Below are 20,108 nucleotides of genomic sequence, written 5' to 3' on the forward strand. Positions count from 1 at the left end.
ACCTGATGAATGCAACAGTATCTTGATAACCCATATGCAGAAGGAAACCTACTGCTAAAAAACAATACATTTCACGCGTCCCAACTTCATGTTGAGGAACTCATCTGCTAAAGATCGCATCAGCCCTTCTTGCTAGATGGATGATTTGAAATCCCACAGAAGCAGGTAGGAATCAATTAATGTCATTCATTTGTGCATGAGACACATTTTGGCACCTGATTGACATGCTTGTATGGCATGCTTCATTAACATGCATGATACTCAAAATAGTGTTTGAATGGGTAGGCGTGATCAGGTCAGACATTGCCAGACCGGCATCTGCAGGAACCTACAAAGGCCTTCACGGTGACACCAGACCCTGGGTAGAAGTCCTAGATTCTGAGCTTTTATTAAAAAAAGAAAAGAACATACGTAGTCTTCCTAGAAAAAAGTTCTGAAACAAAAGGGTGTCGTTATTCTGTTGTTGTTGTTGTTGTTGCTGTTGTTGTTGTTATATCCTCCAAGGTAACACACATAGTTCTCTCTCACACAATCCTGTGAGATAAGTTAGGTTGAAAGACAGTTACTGTCCCAATATCTCCCAATGAGCTTCGTGAGTGGGGATCTAAACCCTGGTCTCCCGGGTCAACCAAACTTGGCTATGTAGAAATATTAGCAATACCAATTTTGTGTCAAGCCACAACCTTATGGCAGCCATTTTGTGACTGGTGCTAATGACTTTCTCTCAAAATTCCAAATGTGCTACTGGGTCCAAAAAGTTTGGGAATCCTTGCTGTAGGTAGCAGGCCAGAAAGCCATGGGAGAACAGAAGATGGCATTAGTGTGCATGAAGATGGAAAAACAGCCCATGTTTTCTAAGCAGAATGCTGACAAGGCCATGAAAAAGGAAATGGAAGTGCTAAATGCACAGACGTGCTCTGGTTAGTTCTTGCAGGCACATTACAAAACTTGCTTCCTTATCTCTCCCTAACTGCTGACTGCTGTATGAAGCTAGCCTTGAGCTTAAAGCAATTTGGAAAATACAGCAGATAACTCTGAAGCAGAAATGTGCATTTACCAGGACTCTGGCATCAAAATCTTCACTACACCTAGTTTGGCCAACTAGATCATTTGTGAGTTTTAAATTTGAGTGCAGTTTAGGATAAGGTTTTTAATCTACTGCTATTTACTGGATTTAATAAAACTTTATAACTAGAATTTCACTATTTGGTATGTTGTGGGGCTCCTTCTGCATGATCCTACCCAGACTCAAGGTCTGATCAACCATGAGTCACAAGTAGGACAAATCTTTACTGGTCACAAAGACATGTCATAGAAATCCCATGCAATTTCTCATTTGTTGCTCAGCAGATTTGCCAGACAAACCCGAGTCCTACAATTTCTGACTTATTAATTCTTCCTCAGTAACATCCCCTTTCACCATTCTTACTCTGCTTGTCAATAAAGAGTAGAACAGGAGAAGCAGCACATCCTTTCACAATTTTTCACAGGACACTTTTGTTATTAGGTGATAAGAATAAGAACGGATTAATTCTTTTACACTGCTACTTCCATAAAAGCTTTGTTACCTTGATCAATGAGCTCATTTTTTCTCTCCCCTCCAGATCAGTCTGGGGAGGGCCACCCAACCAACAGGACTGCAAATTGTGTACCTTCTTCACAATCTTTTCCTATGAAGTCTTCGTTACACTGCTCGTTTTCTGCACATTCTCCAGTTAATGGATTGCAGTTCTTAGTGCCATTACAGGTGCAGTTTATACTACAATCAGGACCATAATAGCCTGGTGTGCAAGCTGCCAAAAGAGATTTCAAAGATCAATTATAATGGCATATTAAAATGACCATAATGTTTTATTTTGTTTTTTTAAAGCAGGATGGTAAAAATTACATAATAGCATCTCCTCGCTGCTCTGCAAAAAAACTGAACAGTCTTACGAAACAACTGTGTGACACAAACCTTAGACCAGCCTCCTGGTGACCCAGAAACCAATTAGGGGTGGATGGAGTGTCATCCAATCAGGAGGAGGATGTTAAAAGTTAGAAGCTGACAGTCTGGGCTTGAGTACCTGTGAGAGCTGAGATAGGGTTTGTCTGTCATTTAGGTTTAGACAAAGCTTGGAAACTGCCTACTTCAGGATCTGTTAAAAGCCTGGTTAGGGCTGACTTTCGGGTTAGCTAGGCTGGGCAACCTGGACTGCTTCCTATCTCTTGCCTTCAACCACAAATGTATAGACATGCTACAGAATATGTGAATAAGTTTGTGGAGCCATCACCACCAATTCAATGGACAACAGTTTGGGAATCCCTGGTCTAGAAGAAATGTAAACTGAAGCATCTTTTGAAGCTTCAGTGGGTGCTCAGTAATCATTTCAAAACAATAGGTCTATCACTAGCCATTAATCATTATAGCTAATTGGGAACCTCCAAATATGGAGGCAGTGTACCCCAAATACCAGTTGGTTAGGGACAATAATGGAGGTGGGCTTGGAAGCTTCCCAGAGGTCATTGGGCTAGCCACTATAGTATGAATATAAAAAGAGCGATTCATTTATATAATGGGTTAATTAATCCCTGTCACAGGATTCTACAAGTGTGGCATACTGTTACATACCAGTTTTCAAATATGCAGTATAGAGATTGGCAAATGATCCCCTGACAAATACAAGACGCTTTGCAATCAGTGTTATGTACGTAGCTCTTATCCTTTGAACTCCAGTGCAAAGACTTCTTTTGTCTCTACAATGCAGAAAGGCATCATGTAATGATATGTGGGTGACTACTTTAGTGTTGTTGACAATGCCAGTGAGGTAATAGCCACCAAACTCGATGAAATCCGTACTTTCTAGAACACAAACAAAATTAGTTTGGATAAATAGCCGTGCAATTTACGTACATCATTTGAAGGACTTCTGTGCTAATCAAACATTAAGCCTAGACAGATGAAAAGAAGCTGCTGGAGAGAGACTGTGAGTAACATAAAGGAAGGGGTGTTTCTAGCTATCCCATCCCTTACCCGCCTTATAAACTGCTGCAGGAAAGGAACTATGAGCAACATCAAGCAAGGGGCGTTTTTAGCAGTAATGAAAATGTGAAGCTCCCTTGATACTTTTGAAATTGGATGCTACATGTTGTTTATGTAATCTTGTTGTATTTATAATATTGAAATGTGGGGTTTTGTGGTTTTTTGCTGTTATGAGATGTTTAAAGTAAAGGTAAAGGTACCCCTGCCCGTACGGGCCAGTCTTGCCAGACTCTAGGGTTGTGCGCTCATCTCACTCTATAGGCCGGGAGCCAGCGCTGTCCGCAGACACTTCCGGGTCACGTGGCCAGCGTCACAAGCTGCATCTGGCGAGCCAGTGCAGCACACGGAACGCCGTTTACCTTCCCGCTGGTAAGCGGTCCCTATTTATCTACTTGCACCCGGGGGTGCTTTCGAACTGCTAGGTTGGCAGGCGCTGGGACCGATCGACGGGAGCGCACTCTGCCGCGGGGATTCAAACCGCCAACCATGCGATCGGCAAGTCCTAGGCGCTGAGGTTTTACCCACAGCGCCATCCGCGTCCCATATGAGATGTTTACTATGTCATTATTTTGCTATGTTATTATGAAATGGTTTTTGTAGTTACTTTTAAATGTATCCCTGTTTCTTTGTTGTGCCACTTTGAGCATGGTTTTTTGTGGAAAGGCAGCACACCAGTAAAATAAATGAATGAATGAACAGAGCAAAAAGGAAAAATATAAGTGCCATGAATTATACCAGGAATCTGGCAAGGGTTATTTCCCCCCTTTAATTCAGAAGGCAATGTAGGAAAAGTCCCACTTACCTAGAACAGAAAACACTATAAACCCAAATAACACTTGAAACTAGGGCTGTTCGTGTCCTCACTCATCCGGGACCCAATTCAGTGATTTGGACTGGTCCCAACCTGGGACAATCTGGACTCAACTCCTGGATTCTGCAGACAAATATTTGGAAATCCCACTGATTTGCACTGGGAAACCAACATGGCCATACCATCCTTGTATTGAAACACAGGTACAGGATATTTGGAGACATGGTAGACCCTACAAAACGAGTCAAGCTTGCCAAATTTCAGACAGATAGTTCAGAGTTTTTGGGATAATTACCTTTAAAGTTTATTTTTTTTTAAAAAAAAAAACTGTTAAGACCATACAGTTGGTTGAGTGTTTGATCCTGCCAATTCTCATTTGCAACTTAGAGAGAGAGTTGGAATATAAAGGATTAAGACTTCTTCTTTGCATTGTTCCTGCAGGAAATGAGGAGAGCCCCTCTTGATACATGACTGATAATTGCACAGCACCTTCAGTTTATAAGATCTCCATTTCCTCTTGAACTTTTGGTAACTATAGCAGGAGGAGGAGCTATCACTAACTCCAAAGACGAGCTGGAAGAATCTCATCTTTTTCTATGTTGCTTTTTGGCTGCCCTAGCTGCAAGGAAAGGGGGAAGTGGATCTACTGCTGAACCTCAAGGCCTCTTCCTCTCTACATTTCTGAGAATCTTCAGGACCTTCTGGAGCAACCAGGATATAAACCTCTGACAAAGCTGGAATTGGAAGATGGATCTTAGTCACACCCCCCCCCAATCTTTTCTCAGATTAGCTGCACTGAAAACCTAATCAAAGACATTCACCTCCCCCAGGTGGTGACCAATGGCTGCTTCGTGTGCTGCTCTTTCAATACTCTGCCTAGCCCTGAGAAAAAGGCAGGGAAAGTTGGAACAGACTCATGCCTGTCTGCCTGGGCAGATGGGGGAAAGGAGGAAGGTGCACTGTGCATCTTCACTGTTCCAGTGCTGTTGCTCCTCTGGCCAGCCAGGCCCTGAAGAGAATGCTGGCTTGAGATGCAGAGCAATGGTGGATTGGTGCAGGTGTGCCAGACAATTTAATCTCCTGCACTGCCAAAAAAGAGGCTTGCCTCCTTGGATCATTTGCCAAGGTGGACAGCTTGCCCAGCACCTCCCAAAAACTGCTGCAGGCACTGATGATGGTGATTTATTAAATTCGTATACTGCCCTTCAGCCTCAGATCTCAGGGCAGTTCACAACATAGTTACAATATACAAACCACAAAATACATAGTGGAGTCGGGAAAACAACAGCAAAGCAATAACTCCCCCACAAAAACACACATTTAAAACGGCATCAGATGTCAATCAGCCAAAGGCCCGGTTGAAGAGGCATGTTTTCACCTGGCCCCTGAAAGTGTATAATGAAGGCGCCAGCCAAACCTCCCTCCACAAATGGGGATTATAAAGAGTTACCGGTAATTAAGTAGTCAGGCACCTTCTGTTTCAACTTTTAAATGCTTGCTTAAAACTCTTCTATTCCATCAAGCCTATGCAGGCAACTAAGAATATATCTTTCCACAATAGTTAACGGAAGAATGTTTTTTTAATTTTTTTATGGTTTTAACTGTAAGGTTTAATGTACTGTGATTGTAAACCACTTTAATATTTTGTATGAATAGAAATACAGTATATAAATATTTTTACAAACAAAAATGCAAGGAAGCAAGCAAGGAAAGCAAGCAAGCAAGCAATGCAAAAAGTTAGTCAACTTTGCCTTAAATTTAAATTTATGCTACCATTGGTTGCTAATGCAAACTCCCACAATTATATTGCAATTTCTATATTATTATCAGCTTCTTAAAAGCATGGTGATATAAATATTTCAAACTCTTTCAGAATTTTCATATTGCTAAGTAAAATCTGATTATGCAAGCAATTCAGATCCCACAAGAAAAGCTGATCTTAACTTACTGGGCTAGCAATTTGGGTAAAAAAAGAGAGTTGTACTTTTGATGCACAAAATATTGGTTTTAATTAAATTTCAACAATTTGTGTATTAGGGTGGCCATACTGAAATTGGCATGGAAGTCTTTTTAAAATTTAACTATCTTATTGTATGTCTTCTAATATTTTACATAAATCAGTAGTAGTATTTCACATTACCCTCTTCTCTTTTCTTGCAAACCCACGATTTTTTCCCATAACAACTAGTTCCTGGCATTGAACCTTCGGGAACATTTAGCTGCACACAGCAATTCCAGAAGAACGTCCACGAATTATTACGTAACCTCAATTTTTAGAAACACACACAGAAAAAGTTTTGTTATTTTGAAAATAGATTTACAAACTTTAATAGTATTCAATGAGTTACTATTGCCCATTTGCATTCTATTAAGGGCTACTTCACAAAGTATCTTGTTAAGAAAACAAAATATTGCATATAAATATGTGAAAAGATAATGCACACACACATATGGAAAAGCATGAAACATACACATGGTAAATACATAATTATGTATGGCTAAAGTTAGCCATAACATCCCATTATATGATGTGTGAAACTGCCCAAACTTTTGCTTTCTGTTCCATAGCCTCCTGGTTTACACAACACAGAAAGCCAAACATTTGGCTTAGTGTGTTGTCCAAACTTGGGCTCATGGTACAGAAGGAAAAGGGCCAGAGAAAAGCAAAGCAGCTGCAAGCTGCATGTTTGTGTGGTCACCGTAAGCCAGTTTCCTGTACCATGACATGTGAATGAGGGCAGTCAGTAGTGCAGCTAGTGGTCTCCTGGAATGAGTGTCAAAATACCACATAGCAGATGGAAGCAGCAGAATTAACACATGCTCTGAACACTTCGTAAATACATTTGAGGGGGGGGCACATTTCAAATTCCTCCAATGAGTGAGTTTGGCAGCTTCTAGCAGCATATTAGTGTCACACAACAAAAACAACATTCAGCAATGTGAGTCTACCAGGATTTTATGCAAATAGCTCTGGACAATGTATCCCCAGTAGAGCTACTTTAAGTTTCAGAGGGAGCATGGGGCTGATCATGAGCCTTAGAACTATTATGATATATTTATTTATATGCAACCTTTTCCCCTGAGGGGACTCAAGGATGCTTACAGATAAAAATAAGAACTGCCAATATCACCAATAATTTGAAAAATTAAACATTGATAAAATTATAAACTATACACACAAATAAAATCTATTAAAACATTACCAACTATTACAATAAAAACAGAATGGCAGCAGCCGTCTCATTAAAAGCAGTCAGTGCCCCAAAGCCTGTTGGAACAAGGAAGTCTTCACCTGCTGGCAGGACAACAAGGAGGGAGCCAATATAGCTTAACTAGGGAGGGTAGGGCCGGATTTAGGTTTGATGAGGCCCTAAGCTACTGAAGGTAATGGGGCCCATTATACGTCCAGCTGTCCTTTGTCAACAACCAATTGTCGCCTTTTTTGTGTTGAATATATGCTATATGGTAATTTATGCACCTAATAGGTATCTAAAGCCATTTGCACATAACAAATAGGAGCCCACACAATACAAAACACTGTTGCTGTATGTAGGTTTTACTTTATTTGTTTTTTATCTTATATTTTGGAAACGTACATCCAAGTTTTTTTTCCTTTAATTTTTTGGGGGGCCCCCAAAAGAGTGGGGCCCTAAGCTATAGCTTGTTTAGTTTATATGTAAATCCAGCACTGAGGGAAGGGGTTCCAAAGTCTGGGAGCAGCCTGGGACATTCAACTTTGTTGTAAATTTCAGAGTGTGGGTGCTTATTCTTGCTAGCAGCAGCAACTGTGGGCCTCACTCAACTTACCATTTTAAATCTGTGTATAAAACATTAGCCTTTGACCACTCCAAATGGGTACAAAATAGACTACCATGAAGACCAATCCAATAGACTCCTCTTGGCAATATAGTAAGAAGTGAATCCTAAATAATTTAAAAGGTAGAACACCTATGAAAGAGTGGTGTAGAAATGGGGGACAGACATTTTACAAAAACTTGTTTATCAGCTTAAAACCATCCCCCAAACTGGCATTTCCCACTGAAGTTGCCACATGGCATATCCAAAGTCATACAAGTAAATATATATAATGTGAAAACACAGGCTTATACCATCTCGTTTCTACTAGATATCCAGAGAAGGTCTGCGTCCGTATATCGTCTACACATATCTCTTGCATCGAACCATGTATTTTCTGTTGCTTTGGGGAAGTAATAACAGCTGCCATGCCAGTACACCCAGCCATCTTCAACAGGACATCTCCCGCCAATCAAGGTCCCTGAAATGTAAACACACACATACAGGGTGAATTGTTTCTAGGTAAGCTAGCCTTAATATTATATGTAATACTATGTTTTACTACCTATGTAGACCAAATGCATAAGATACATATGAAATCTCAGAGCTATGATCAAAGAAACATGCTTCAAGCCTTATTTACCAGGCCCACCTCACAAGATCAGGTTCCACCAGTGTGTAATTTTCAGGTACCACAGAGCATACAGCTGTCTTCTTCTCTTCCATCATTGTGCTAAAGCAGAACCCTTCTTGTTAGCAGTGAAATAATATGTCAATCAAACAGCAAAATGCACTCTATTTTTATGTTGTGGACCACCCTGAGAACTACGAATGAAGGGTGTTATATAAATTTAAATAACAAGAATAATAATAATAATAACAAGAACAAGAACAACATGCAACCTCTAATCCTGGAGTGAATGCTTGGAAAATAAAACAAAAGTGGGCACTATACTCCCTGAAACCATCAGATATGAGGCACCTTCATTTGTATAAAATTATCTGAAAAACTAACTCTTTACAATTATGGGCATTCCTCAACTATTTTGGGAAATGCAAAGATTTACTAGTAAGCAAAATAAACTAGGAAAAAGTGGATCTTTTATTCTTGAGCTAAATGTCAGAAATTACAAGACATGAGGCTTGTTTTGGACATTTTACCCAACACAATAAAAACTGCCCTTTATTGAAAAATTATGGAAATCAAGCAAGCTCATTTACATCATTCACTCCCTACAATTAATTCCAAAGTATCACTACAACACATGGTATTATTAAAAAAAAATAGCACTCATTTTGATTTGATTAAGAAGTAGCTGACTTTCTTCCAGAGTACAAATATAAAGCATCGGCCTCTTGTAAGAAACAATTAAATTGTGGAATTGCCAATGATATGGTTTTTTGCCCATGATCAGTTTTATTTGTTGGAAAAACTTAATGCTGTTATTTCCATACTGTCTTTGAAAGAAGGATACTGCATTACTGCCAAATAATTTGTTGAATTTTAAGATTGTTATCATAAAACATAATTAATAATCTTATCCTACAATCTTTATCAAATCCTTGATACTTTGAGTGAAGTCTGAATACTATCTCTATTCTCTGATTTTTTAATATAATTCAAGTACTGAGCTAATCCATGACTTCAAAAGGCTGCTAACCTTTCCTTCCAACCTTGTGAGTAACAAATAGCAGCGTTATTACTTCACTTAGCTATATCCCCCTTGCATTTTGACATTTCAACTTCACACCTTTCAAAGAAATAGGATTGGTTCTATATACTTAAAGGAATTTAATTTCAGCTGAAAGCAGAAAAGGATCATGACCACTGTTTGATATTCCTACAACTTTTGTCATAATGTGGATTCTCATATTTGTGGGAGCAGAATTTTTTAAGAAGAAGCAGAGAAAGGGGTTCCCAGATCACCTTTTTTGCAAGCGAAAGTAGGGTCATTTTTGCTGCAAAACAAGCTGTCACCACACAATCCTGTATAGGGGTTGCATGGCACATCATCACCACACTTGCGGCATATTTGTTCACAGTTCTCCCCAAATCTTCCAGCGACACAATCTATGAAAGATGTAAAATGTTATATTACAGTGAAATACAGGAATTGTAGGCTACATCTGTGGATAAATCCGGCTACAGCTGCATAACAAATGGATTACAAAAAGACAATTTTATTCAAAACCCAATTTTAGGACAGGGGACGTGATGTATAATAATAATAATAATGTCATTATTTCTACCCTGCCCGTCTGACTGGGTTGCCACAGCGACTCTGGGCAGCTTCCAGCATATACAGAAACATAATAAAACATTAAAAACTTCCCTATACAGGGCTGCCTTCAGATGTCTTCTAAAGGTTGTACAGTGGTACCCCGCAAGACGAACGCCTCGCAAGACGGAAAACCCGCTAGACGAAAGGGTTTTCCGTTTTGGAGGCGCTTCGCAAAACGAATTTCCCTATGGGCTTGCTTCGCAAGACGACAGCCCATAGGGAAATCTCAGGGACAGCGGGGAAGCGCAGCGCATCTTCCCCACTGTCCTCGGACCTCCTCCCGCCGCCGGCTTCGGAACGAAGCTCCGATGCCCGGCGGCGGAGGGGGAAAGCCTCCTCCCGCCGCGCGGCATCGGGAGGAAGCCCAGATGCCGGGCGGCGGAGGGGGAAAGCCTCCTCCCGCCGCGCGGCATCGGGACGAAGCCCCGGTACCGGGCGGCGGAGGGGGAAAGCCTCCCGCCGCCGCGCGGCATCGGGACGAAGCCCCGGTGCCGGGCGGCGGAGGGGGAAAGCCTCCCGCCGCCGCGCGGCATCGGGACGAAGCCCAGATGCCGGGCGGCGGAGGGGGAAAGCCTCCCGCCGCCGCGCGGCATCAGGACGAAGCCCCGGTGCCGGGCGGCGGAGGGGGAACGTCTCCCCCCGCCGCGCGGCATCGGGACGAAGCCCAGATGCCGGGCGGCGGAGGGGGAAAGCCTCCCGCCGCCGCGCGGCATCGGGACGAAGCCCCGGTGCCGGGCGGCGGAGGGGGAAAGCCTCCCGCCGCCGCGCGGCATCGGGACGAAGCCCCGGTGCCGGGCGGCGGAGGGGGAAAGCCTCCCGCCGCCGCGCGGCATCGGGACGAAGCCCCGGTGCCGGGCGGCGGAGGGGGAACGTCTCCCCCCGCCGCGCGGCATCGGGACGAAGCCCAGATGCCGGGCGGCGGAGGGGGAAAGCCTCCCGCCGCCGCGCGGCATCGGGACGAAGCCCCGGTGCCGGGCGGCGGAGGGGGAAAGCCTCCCGCCGCCGCGCGGCATCGGGACGAAGCCCCGGTGCCGGGCGGCGGAGGGGGAAAGCCTCCCGCCGCCGCGCGGCATCGGGACGAAGCCCCGGTGCCGGGCGGCGGAGGGGGAGCGTCTACCCCCGCCGCGCGGCATCGGGACGAAGCCCAGATGCCGGGCGGCGGAGGGGGAAAGCCTCCCGCCGCCGCGCGGCATCAGGACGAAGCCCCGGTGCCGGGCGGCGGAGGGGGAAAGCCTCCCGCCGCCGCGCGGCATCGGGACGAAGCCCCGGTGCCGGGCGGCGGAGGGGGAGCGTCTACCCCCGCCGCGCGGCATCGGGACGAAGCCCAGATGCCGGGCGGCGGAGGGGGAAAGCCTCCCGCCGCCGCGCGGCATCAGGACGAAGCCCCGATGCCCGGCGGCGGAGGGGGAACGTCTCCCCCCGCCGCGCGGCATCGGGACGAAGCTCCGATGCCGGGAGGGGGAGGGGGAAAGCCTTCTCCCGCCGCCCGGCATCGGATGGCTTTCCTGAAGACTTGGGGTGGGAGGAGGGTTTTCCTTCCCACCGCCAACATTCAGAATGCTGTTCTGAATGTTGGCGGTGGGGAGGAAAAACCCTCCTCCCACGCAAGCCCCGGGAACAGAGGGAAAGCGCTGCGCCCCTTCCCCTCTGTTCCCGTACCTGTGCTGAAGGCTTGCGGTGCGGAGAAAAGCCCTTCTCCGCACCGCCAGCCTGGCAAGCGGTTTCCCTAGGAACGCATTAATTGATTTTCAATGCATTCCTATGGGAAACCGTGCTTCGCAAGACGAAAAACCCGCAAGAAGAAAAAACTTGCGGAACGAATTAATTTCGTCTTGCGAGGCACCACTGTATAGTTATTTATCTCCTTTACATCTGCTGAGAGGGTGCTCCACAGGGTAGGCGCCACTACCTAGAAGGCCCTCTGCATGGTTCCCTGTAACCTTGCAGTGAAGGAACTGCCAGAAGGCCCTTGGAGCTGAATCTCAGTGTCTGGGCTGAACGATGGGGGTGGAGACGCTCCTTCAGGTATCCTGGGCCGAGGCCGTTTAGGGCTTTAAAGGTAAGCATCAACACTTTGAATTGTGCTCAGAAACGTACTGGGAGCCAAAGTAGGTCTTTCAGGACTGGTATTATATGGTCCCAGCAGCCGCTCCCAGCCACCAGTCTAGCTTCTGCACTCTGGATTAGTTGTAGTTTCCGAGTCACCTTCAAAGGTAACTTCACGTAGAGTGTGTTGCACTAGTCCAAGAGGAAGATAATCATGGCATGTACCACTCTGGTGAGACAGTGAGCAGGCAGGTACGGTCTCAGTTGGCATACCAGATGGAGCTGCCCTGGACACAGAATTAACCTGCACCTCCATGGACAGCTGTGAGTCCAAAATGACTCCCAGGCTGCATACCTAGTTCTTCAGGAGCACAGTTACTCTATTCAAAACTAGGGAGTCCCCACACCTGCTTGCCCCCTGTATCCCAGAAACAGTCCTTCTGTCTTGTTGGGATTCAACCTCAATCCATTAGCTGCCATCCAACCTCCAACTGCCTCCAGACACTCACACAGGACACTCACACACCTTCACTGGCTCCGATTTAAATGAGAGGTAGAGCTGGGTATCAACTACAACCTGGTGAACACTCAGCCCAAACCCTCTAATGATCTCTCTCAATGGTTTCATGTAGATGTTAAAAAGCATGATTGAATCATCCAAACATGAATATGTCATAGAATTTAGTATCTACCAGAAAATAGTGTAGCATTTGATGGCACATATTTGTTATGCCCACATTCATTGTTCTTTGTCTCTTTGTTGTCTTTGCCCACTGCGAGTATTTAGATGGTAAACTCCTTAGAGCTACAAGCCTTCTTTTACTTCTATATTACATATATCTGAAGCATCCCCTCAGTATGTAGAAACCACTGCCTCATTTAGGATGGCCCAGTGTCACTTTCTAATTAATAGGCATGCACCCATCCCAAAATTGTTATTAATAAAAATAATACAGACAAACCAGTTGCATTTGAGTTAAATTATATAAATTTCAGCAAAGAGATAAAAGTAAATAATTCTGCACATACTTGTACTGCATACCTGATTTAATCCAGGTTTTCACACTTTTGTCCCTGGTATTGTATATGCTTAGACCAGTGTGTATCATGAAATCTTTCCCTGCTTCTACCACTCCGATACACGTTGACAAGACTAAACAGGCCTGTTTAGCCTCATTTAAAGTAGAATACTTAGGAGCTTTTCCACCAGGAAGGTAAAATGCTCTTCCAATGAATTCGGTAAAGAGATCAACATCTGTTTAAAATAAAAGGAACAGTCAACTTAAATGAAATGTATAAAATATGACTGCTCCTAATTATTGTGCAGATTCGTGATGTGCAAGTGCAACCTGCCAGTTCACAAATGGACAGATATACTCTGATTTAAGGGCCCCAAACTAGAGCAACTGTTGCAACAGAAAGACTAACAGATAACAATGCATTGTTATGTCATTTTCACCAAATTATTTTTTTTCTAAAAGATTCCCCTTTTCATTGGTACAAGTGTTTGTCTTGTCAAGGACCTGAGCTTTCAGAAGTAGTACACATTTACACACAAATGACTGCAGTGCCAAAATGGCCACACAAGTAATACTGATATTGAATTTAAGGATTGTACTTAGACACTTGAAGAACTACAGTGAAAGGTACGGTATCTGAAAGGTATCTAGAAAACTCTGTGCTTTTGGGCTGTGTTTAATGGGACCACCTAGAAGTAAAGAAGAAGAATCAGTATATACAGTGGTGCCTTGGTTCTCGAATTTAATCCATTCTGGGAGTCTGTTCGACTCCCGAAATGGTTTGAAAAACAAGGTGCGGCTTCTGATTGGCCGCAGGAACTTCCTGCACTCAATTGGAAGCCGCAGAAGCTGAGTTGGACGTTTGGCTTCTGAAAAATGTTTGCAAACTGGAACACTCACTTCTGAGTTTGTGGTGTTTGGGAGCTGATTGTTCAGGAGCCAAGCCGTTCGACTACCAAGGTACTGAAAATAAATTGATATGTGAGTGTTTTAAATGTGTGGATCTGGCCTGCAGCTTTTTATTGTTTTAATGTATTTTTTTATTAAAATGGTGAGTGTGATCTGTCAAGAGTATATTTTAATGAAGAAAAGTGGGACAGAAGTCACAAATAAAATAAATAATAATATGCATACTTGTGAGTCAAATTCACTGAAATCAGGAGGACTGCATGGCCAGAGAAAGTCAATAGGTTTTAAGAGAGCTTAAGGAGGTATGATAGAGTTGTTATAACTCATTACATATTGTCATTTCGTGTCCAGTGCTGATCTGGTCAAACAGATTTCACATCTTTTTGAAGCACTGTCATCTGTTTGATGAAGTGATACTGATAGCAATATTGACAATGGGGACAAGCCACAAGAAATAACACAACTATATGACTTACAACTCTTTGGGGGGGGGGACACATTAGTTTATAGCCAGAGTCAAGTTGTGCATCTCTTTCTGAGAGGCAAAAACAACTTCTTAATTTACCTTGTCTCTTGCAAATCCATTTTCTGTGAAGAGAACAATCAATCACAGAAAGATATCTCTTGAAAGCAACTCCACAATCAGAAACAGATTGTGTATATCTTCTGTTTTGCCTAACCACCCTGCCAGCAGTTAAGAAGGAGAAAAAACATACAGGTTCTGATTAATTAAACCATTCCTTAAGGCTTGCTCTATTTCAACAATATTACGGGAAGTTTTCAAAACCACACAATAATTTTGGGCAACAAACTTTAATTGCATTCTAAAATTAGCAACCTGAAAAACCATATAAAGTTTTAAGGCTGGTTCAATCTGAGAAGTAGCATTATGCTTGTATATACCTCGGCAACTAACTGTATGGAAATAAGAAAAAGTAGTGGTCAGAAGAGGAAAGAAAACTGTGCAGTATAAGCTAGAATCTAAAAGAAGTTGGCAAGGCAAGACTAGCCAGTAAGCAAAGAGAATCTAGAGGAGACCCCTGTTCCTGGGCAAGGCACAGAAGGAACAAAGAAGGATTTTTTGGAAGCCATATCTAGTATAAAGATTGAGGCTGTGCGATCTCTGCCTTTCTTGGGCAGGAGGAAGAGACAACCCATTATTTCAGTGTCTCATCCTCACTTATGCTAGAGAATGGCAAACTGCCCTGAAATTGCCATAAATTATCCATTCAGTTTGGACAGTGATATTTTGACTTCATGTATGAACAAGCCTTTTGCCCATGTGCACAACTCCTTCAAAATGGAAACATTCAAACCTGTAAGTCAAAACATGAAACTGCAATAACTGGTTTTGAACCAAACCAAGATACTAAACCATAGTTTGAATTTGGTTTAATATACTATCTTGTGCTAAAAGTGAAAACCATAGTTTATAGGGTCAGATGAAATAGGAAACCATGGTTAATTTGAGATTTTTTAGTTTGAAGAGAAGAATGAAGAAGCTGAATTGACAGTCATTGTGGTTTTAGAGACTTGAAAATCAGCGAGATCCTTACTGAAACAGAAAGAACCTCTGAATACTTTTTTAAAATAAAGAGCATGTACTAGAATCTGAATATATCACGTGATCATTTTTTCTGTTGAGAAACTGGACTTTACTAAGGCTCTGAAAACAGTATTTTCTGCTAATACCAGACTATATTAGAAAACATCTCACCATGCATTTTGAAAGATTGAAGTTGTGTTATCTACCCAAATATATTGATATGACCGCTTGCTGAAGATCAAACCAATCCAGCTGTCATCTCCTGTATACTGTACCCACATCTGTAAGAATAAACAAATCTGAACTGCTCTTTATGGTGTAGGAGCAGAATACGTTTAATATAAACCAACATTCAGAAAAGGGAAAAGTCCGAAAACCTATTTTATAGCAAGAATCCTAAAGCCTTATATCCAAACAACATTTAATCATCCTTTGAATCAACTTTCTAACACATAAAAACCTCCTTTAATAGGTCTAGTTTAGATAATGGTGGTATATGCTTTTAAATAATAATTTAAGAGAGAAAACTGAAGTAAGCACATGGATTACAAAGCTCCAAATGTCTTCAGATAGCACTGCTAACATAGATTCAGTTTCTCTCAGCTGCAAGGAAGCTTTCTAAAGCATTCATAGTCACTGCAAGAGCACTATATAAGGTTTCTCACCACCACTTTCTATAATATGTCTAAAATACTTCTATTCTTGTTAGGTAACTAATGCTGCAGTTGTAACAAGAAATAACAGTGGCTGGCTGGAGACACTACTGCAACAGAGTCCTTTTGTGCTGGAAAAAGAAAGACCGACACAACTGGCCTCACTCATGATTGAAGAAGCTACACACACAAATCATAGTTACGTGATATAGTAAACTGGGGAAGCACCTCCCATGTTGGGTAGGTATCTGAATTGCTTAAATCTGAATGGAGAAACACCTGCAATTTGTATGGCTTCTAAAATGAACAAAAGAAAACAGTCACAGAATTAACCTAATTAAGTCTAATTCACAAACCAGCCCCTATCCAGTGTGAGAAGGATATAAAGCAATTACACCCCCCCCCCAGCTCACAAATAGTACCTTTTCATGACTGTTTGTAATTTTAACTAGGTCTGTTCCCTTAAATCCTTGGCATGCAATCCTGGCATCGGTCCATGTGGCTGTTTTTGTGTGTTCCACATAGTAACATGACTTGGAATAATGGTACCACTGGGGCTTCTTTGGGCACGGATTTGTGAAAGCTTAAAAACCAATACAGTAAGTTGTAATATAACTTTGAAACCACAAGATACACCTGCATATCTATGTAATTAAATGCATTTCTAGCTGTGAGCAAACCATACTGAATTAAAAAATAAAAAAGAGTTAAGTCCAGTCAAGGCAACTATGGGGTTGTGGCACTCATCTCGCTTCAGGCCAAGAGAACCAATGTTTGTCCACATAGTAATTGTAGTACCTTTGTAGCACTTCAGAGAGCACTACCTAGTGAGTTTGTGGCTCAGTCGCTTAAGTTACTATTACATACACCAGTTTCCTGTATCATTTAATTTTACCATACTTACACAGAAAACTAATGTTGAGGTAAATGGTAAAATTTATAGGAAAGATATTAGTAAATGAAAACCAAAATTTCAATGGTTAGTAGAGTTAGAGTGACTTCTACCGAGTGGCTGACATAAATTAAAGGAGGTACTAAAAGAAAGACAGAGAAAGCCACATAAAATGAGAGAATAAAAAAGGAAAACCCATGTCTAGAAACTGTACCTTTTGCATTACACTCTGGATCTGGGGAGTCCAAGGTACATTTGGTAGGGCCAATGGCTACACATTCTCCAGTAATCGGATGGCAAGGTAAGTCATTGGCACACTTTTTGCAAGTGAATTGACAATTTGTACCAAAAAATCCAGGATTGCAAACTAGAATAAAATTTGAGGATTAAAACAGCAAAAGAATAAACTAAAAACCAGATTAACAAGAACATTTCAACATTTGACTTTTACTATGAGCTGTTTCAGGTATGCAAATAGAGCCCAATTTGCTCTGCACTTCCAAAGTATATTACCATTGGTTGGCTCCAGGTTAATATTACTAATATGTACATGCATATGCAGAAGCTAAGTCCCTCTGTATTCACTGGGGCATACTCCCTCCCAAGTGTGCATAGGATAGTCACCTTAGTGTATATTTAGTTCTTTTCCTAAATAAAGTGATTCACAAACTGAAGATAGGTGGTTGTTGTTGTTATCCCATATTAGATTTGGGAAGAAACATGAAGAGAGCAGAGAATGACTTGCCATCTAGTGAGCAATAAATGTGGGACTTGGGGGCTCACAAGTCAGTCTTCTAGCCACTGTGCTACACTAGAGTTCATTAATTGCGGATTGAATGAAAAATAGCTTATTTGATAGAGAAGTTCAGTTTTATCTGAAAGAGGCTATGATTAATTTATGTATTTAAAGTATTTCTACCCCATCTTTTGTCCCATAAGAGCAAAATAGTAATTAATGCTTTGATGTTGACATCACCAAAGCTGTAAACTCTTGACCCAGCTGGACATATTTACTTTTGGAACGAAACAGTTCCAGAGTCATCTAGATTTAAGAAACTAAAACATTACATAAAATTTAATAAGTTCTACTATTTTTAGGATCAGAGTACTTTGGATAAGTTGGCAAAAATGACAATGCCGTAACAAGAAAGAGACGTACGTAGGAGCCAACAGCATGCATCTGCCAGTTAACAACTTAAGAGGCATTTCATAAGATCAGGAAAAAGATAGTTTGGTAGCCACGGCCACATTGTTATAGATAAGTGTATAGATAAGTTCCTTTAAGTGACTCACCAGACTTCACATATAAGGTGTCATGTGCATCGACGCTTTTGAATATATTTGTTCCACTAACCATATAATACTGGCCTTGTGATAAAACTATACCAGTACAAGTAGTTTTCTCAAAAATGCAATCCTCTTCAGCATCACTCAAAGTATAGAACACTTTTGGTAATGCGTTTTGTCGTTGTGGTATAGTGTGACCTTTGTATTCCTGGAATATATTCATTGCTGTCCAAAGAAAACAATCATAGACCATGATTATTACCATCACTTCAAAGACTAAGATGATATAAGAAGAGCCTATTGGATCAAGCCAATGGCCAATCTGGTCCAGCATCCGATTCTTACAATGGCCAACCAAATACCTGTGGGAAACTTGTAAGCAGGACTTGAGAGCAATAGAACTCTCCCCTTGTGTGGTTTCCAGAAATTGGTATTCGGAAGTATACTGCTTCCAACCAATATAGCCTCCATCACAGCTAACAGTCATTGATAAGACTTTTCCTCCATGGATTAGTCTAATACCGTATTTTTCGCTCCATAGGGTGCACCGGACCATAGGGCGCACCTAATTTTTAGGGGGGGGGAATAAAGGGGGGGAAATTCTTTTCCCCGCCCAAGCCCCAAAGAGCAAAGAAGCCAAGACAGCGAGCGAGATCCATCCCGCTGGCTGTCTTGGCTTCCTCTGTTAGCCGTGTGTAACTTCTCCAGCCGGGAAAGGCTGCGCACGGCTTTGGCAGAAGCCGCGGGGCTGGGGCTGGGGAAGCCCGAGCTTCCCATGACCCTAGCCCCCAGAACGGGTCCGGGAGCGGTGGCGAGGTTGCGCGCAACCTTCCCTTCGCTCCCAGAGCTTGCCGGCTCCGTAGGCTTGCGGATAGCTGCCTGAAGCCCGGGGTGCACAGCGGGAGTTGGCGCTGCGCTCCCCGGGCTTCAGGTTGCAGGCTGCTATCCGCAAGCCTTCGGAGCCTGGTGGGAACTCCCACCGGGCTCCGAAGGCTTGCGGATAGCTGCCTGAAGCCTGGAGAGCAAGAGGGGTCGGTGCGCACCAGTCGGTGAGCTCCAGGCTTCAGTGAAAGCCTGCATTCGCTCCATAGGACGCACACACATTTCCCCTTCATTTTTGGAGGGGGAAAAGTGCGTCCTATAGGGCGAAAAATACGGTACTTTTTAAAGCCATCCAAACTGTGATCACACTTTAACTATGCTCTGCCTAGTTCTAGTGCATAATTTTCTAAACTTCCATCATGCATTGCCACCTCTTACTCATCTTTTTTCTCTAACCACAACCCCAAAGTCTTGCTATCTACCACAACCCCAAAGTCCTGCTCCTGATTAGTCACTGCCAGATCAGACTCCATGAGCGTATATGTGAAATTAAGATTTTATTTGTCCAACATGTACCACTTTCCTCATGTTTACATTGAACTGCATTTCCCATTTTCTGCTTCCTCCTACTTAACAAATTTCTGATCCACAAGAGGATATCGCCTCTTACTCTGTGACAGCTGAGCTTACTCAGGTGTCCTTGGGAGGTACAGTGGACGCTCGGGTTGCGAACATGATCCGGACGGGAGGCACGTTCGCAACCCACAGCGCCGCGCCTGCGCACGTACAAAGAGTGATTTAGTGCTTCTGCACATGCGTGAGCACTGAAACACAGAAGTAACCCGTTCCAGTACTTCCGGGTTCAGTGCGTTGCGCAACCCAAAAATGCGCAACCTGAAGCATGTGTAACCCGAGGTATGACTGTACCTTATTGAAAGCTTCTTGAAAGTCCAAGTACACTTTGTGTATTATGGAAGATCAAGCTTTCTCAAGGACACCAAGATATCCAGCAAGTATCACACAT

The 20,108-nt window shown here is 42.9% G+C and overlaps 1 protein-coding gene across 9 annotated transcripts in view; it reads right to left on the reverse strand.

The window, feature by feature from the left end:
- LOC310699640 (uncharacterized protein) overlaps positions 1–20,108 on the reverse strand; it is a 77,770-nt gene that overhangs the window by 13,294 nt on the left and 44,368 nt on the right. For 8 of the 9 annotated variants that reach the window (XR_014522188.1, XM_083487767.1, XM_083487766.1 and 5 more), the window contains 12 exons: positions 18,269–18,487; positions 17,190–17,342; positions 16,506–16,666; positions 15,602–15,711; positions 14,450–14,568; positions 12,999–13,211; positions 9,556–9,699; positions 7,943–8,109; positions 7,641–7,756; positions 5,974–6,098; positions 2,612–2,842; positions 1,653–1,793 (listed from right to left, as the gene is read on the reverse strand). Coding sequence is in view for 8 of the 9 variants with exons in the window: in XM_083487767.1 (XP_083343893.1) it covers positions 1,653–1,793; positions 2,612–2,842; positions 5,974–6,098; positions 7,641–7,756; positions 7,943–8,109; positions 9,556–9,699; positions 12,999–13,211; positions 14,450–14,568; positions 15,602–15,711; positions 16,506–16,666; positions 17,190–17,342; positions 18,269–18,487 (1,899 nt within the window). In the remaining variant the exon portion in view is untranslated. The remainder of the gene's footprint in view (positions 1–1,652; positions 1,794–2,611; positions 2,843–5,973; positions 6,099–7,640; positions 7,757–7,942; positions 8,110–9,555; positions 9,700–12,998; positions 13,212–14,449; positions 14,569–15,601; positions 15,712–16,505; positions 16,667–17,189; positions 17,343–18,268; positions 18,488–20,108) is intronic. The other variant, XM_083487768.1, reaches the window with a different exon arrangement.

Source organism: Podarcis liolepis, assembly GCF_965112155.1.
Source record: "Podarcis liolepis genome assembly, chromosome: 2".
Lineage (NCBI taxonomy): Eukaryota > Metazoa > Chordata > Lepidosauria > Squamata > Lacertidae > Podarcis > Podarcis liolepis.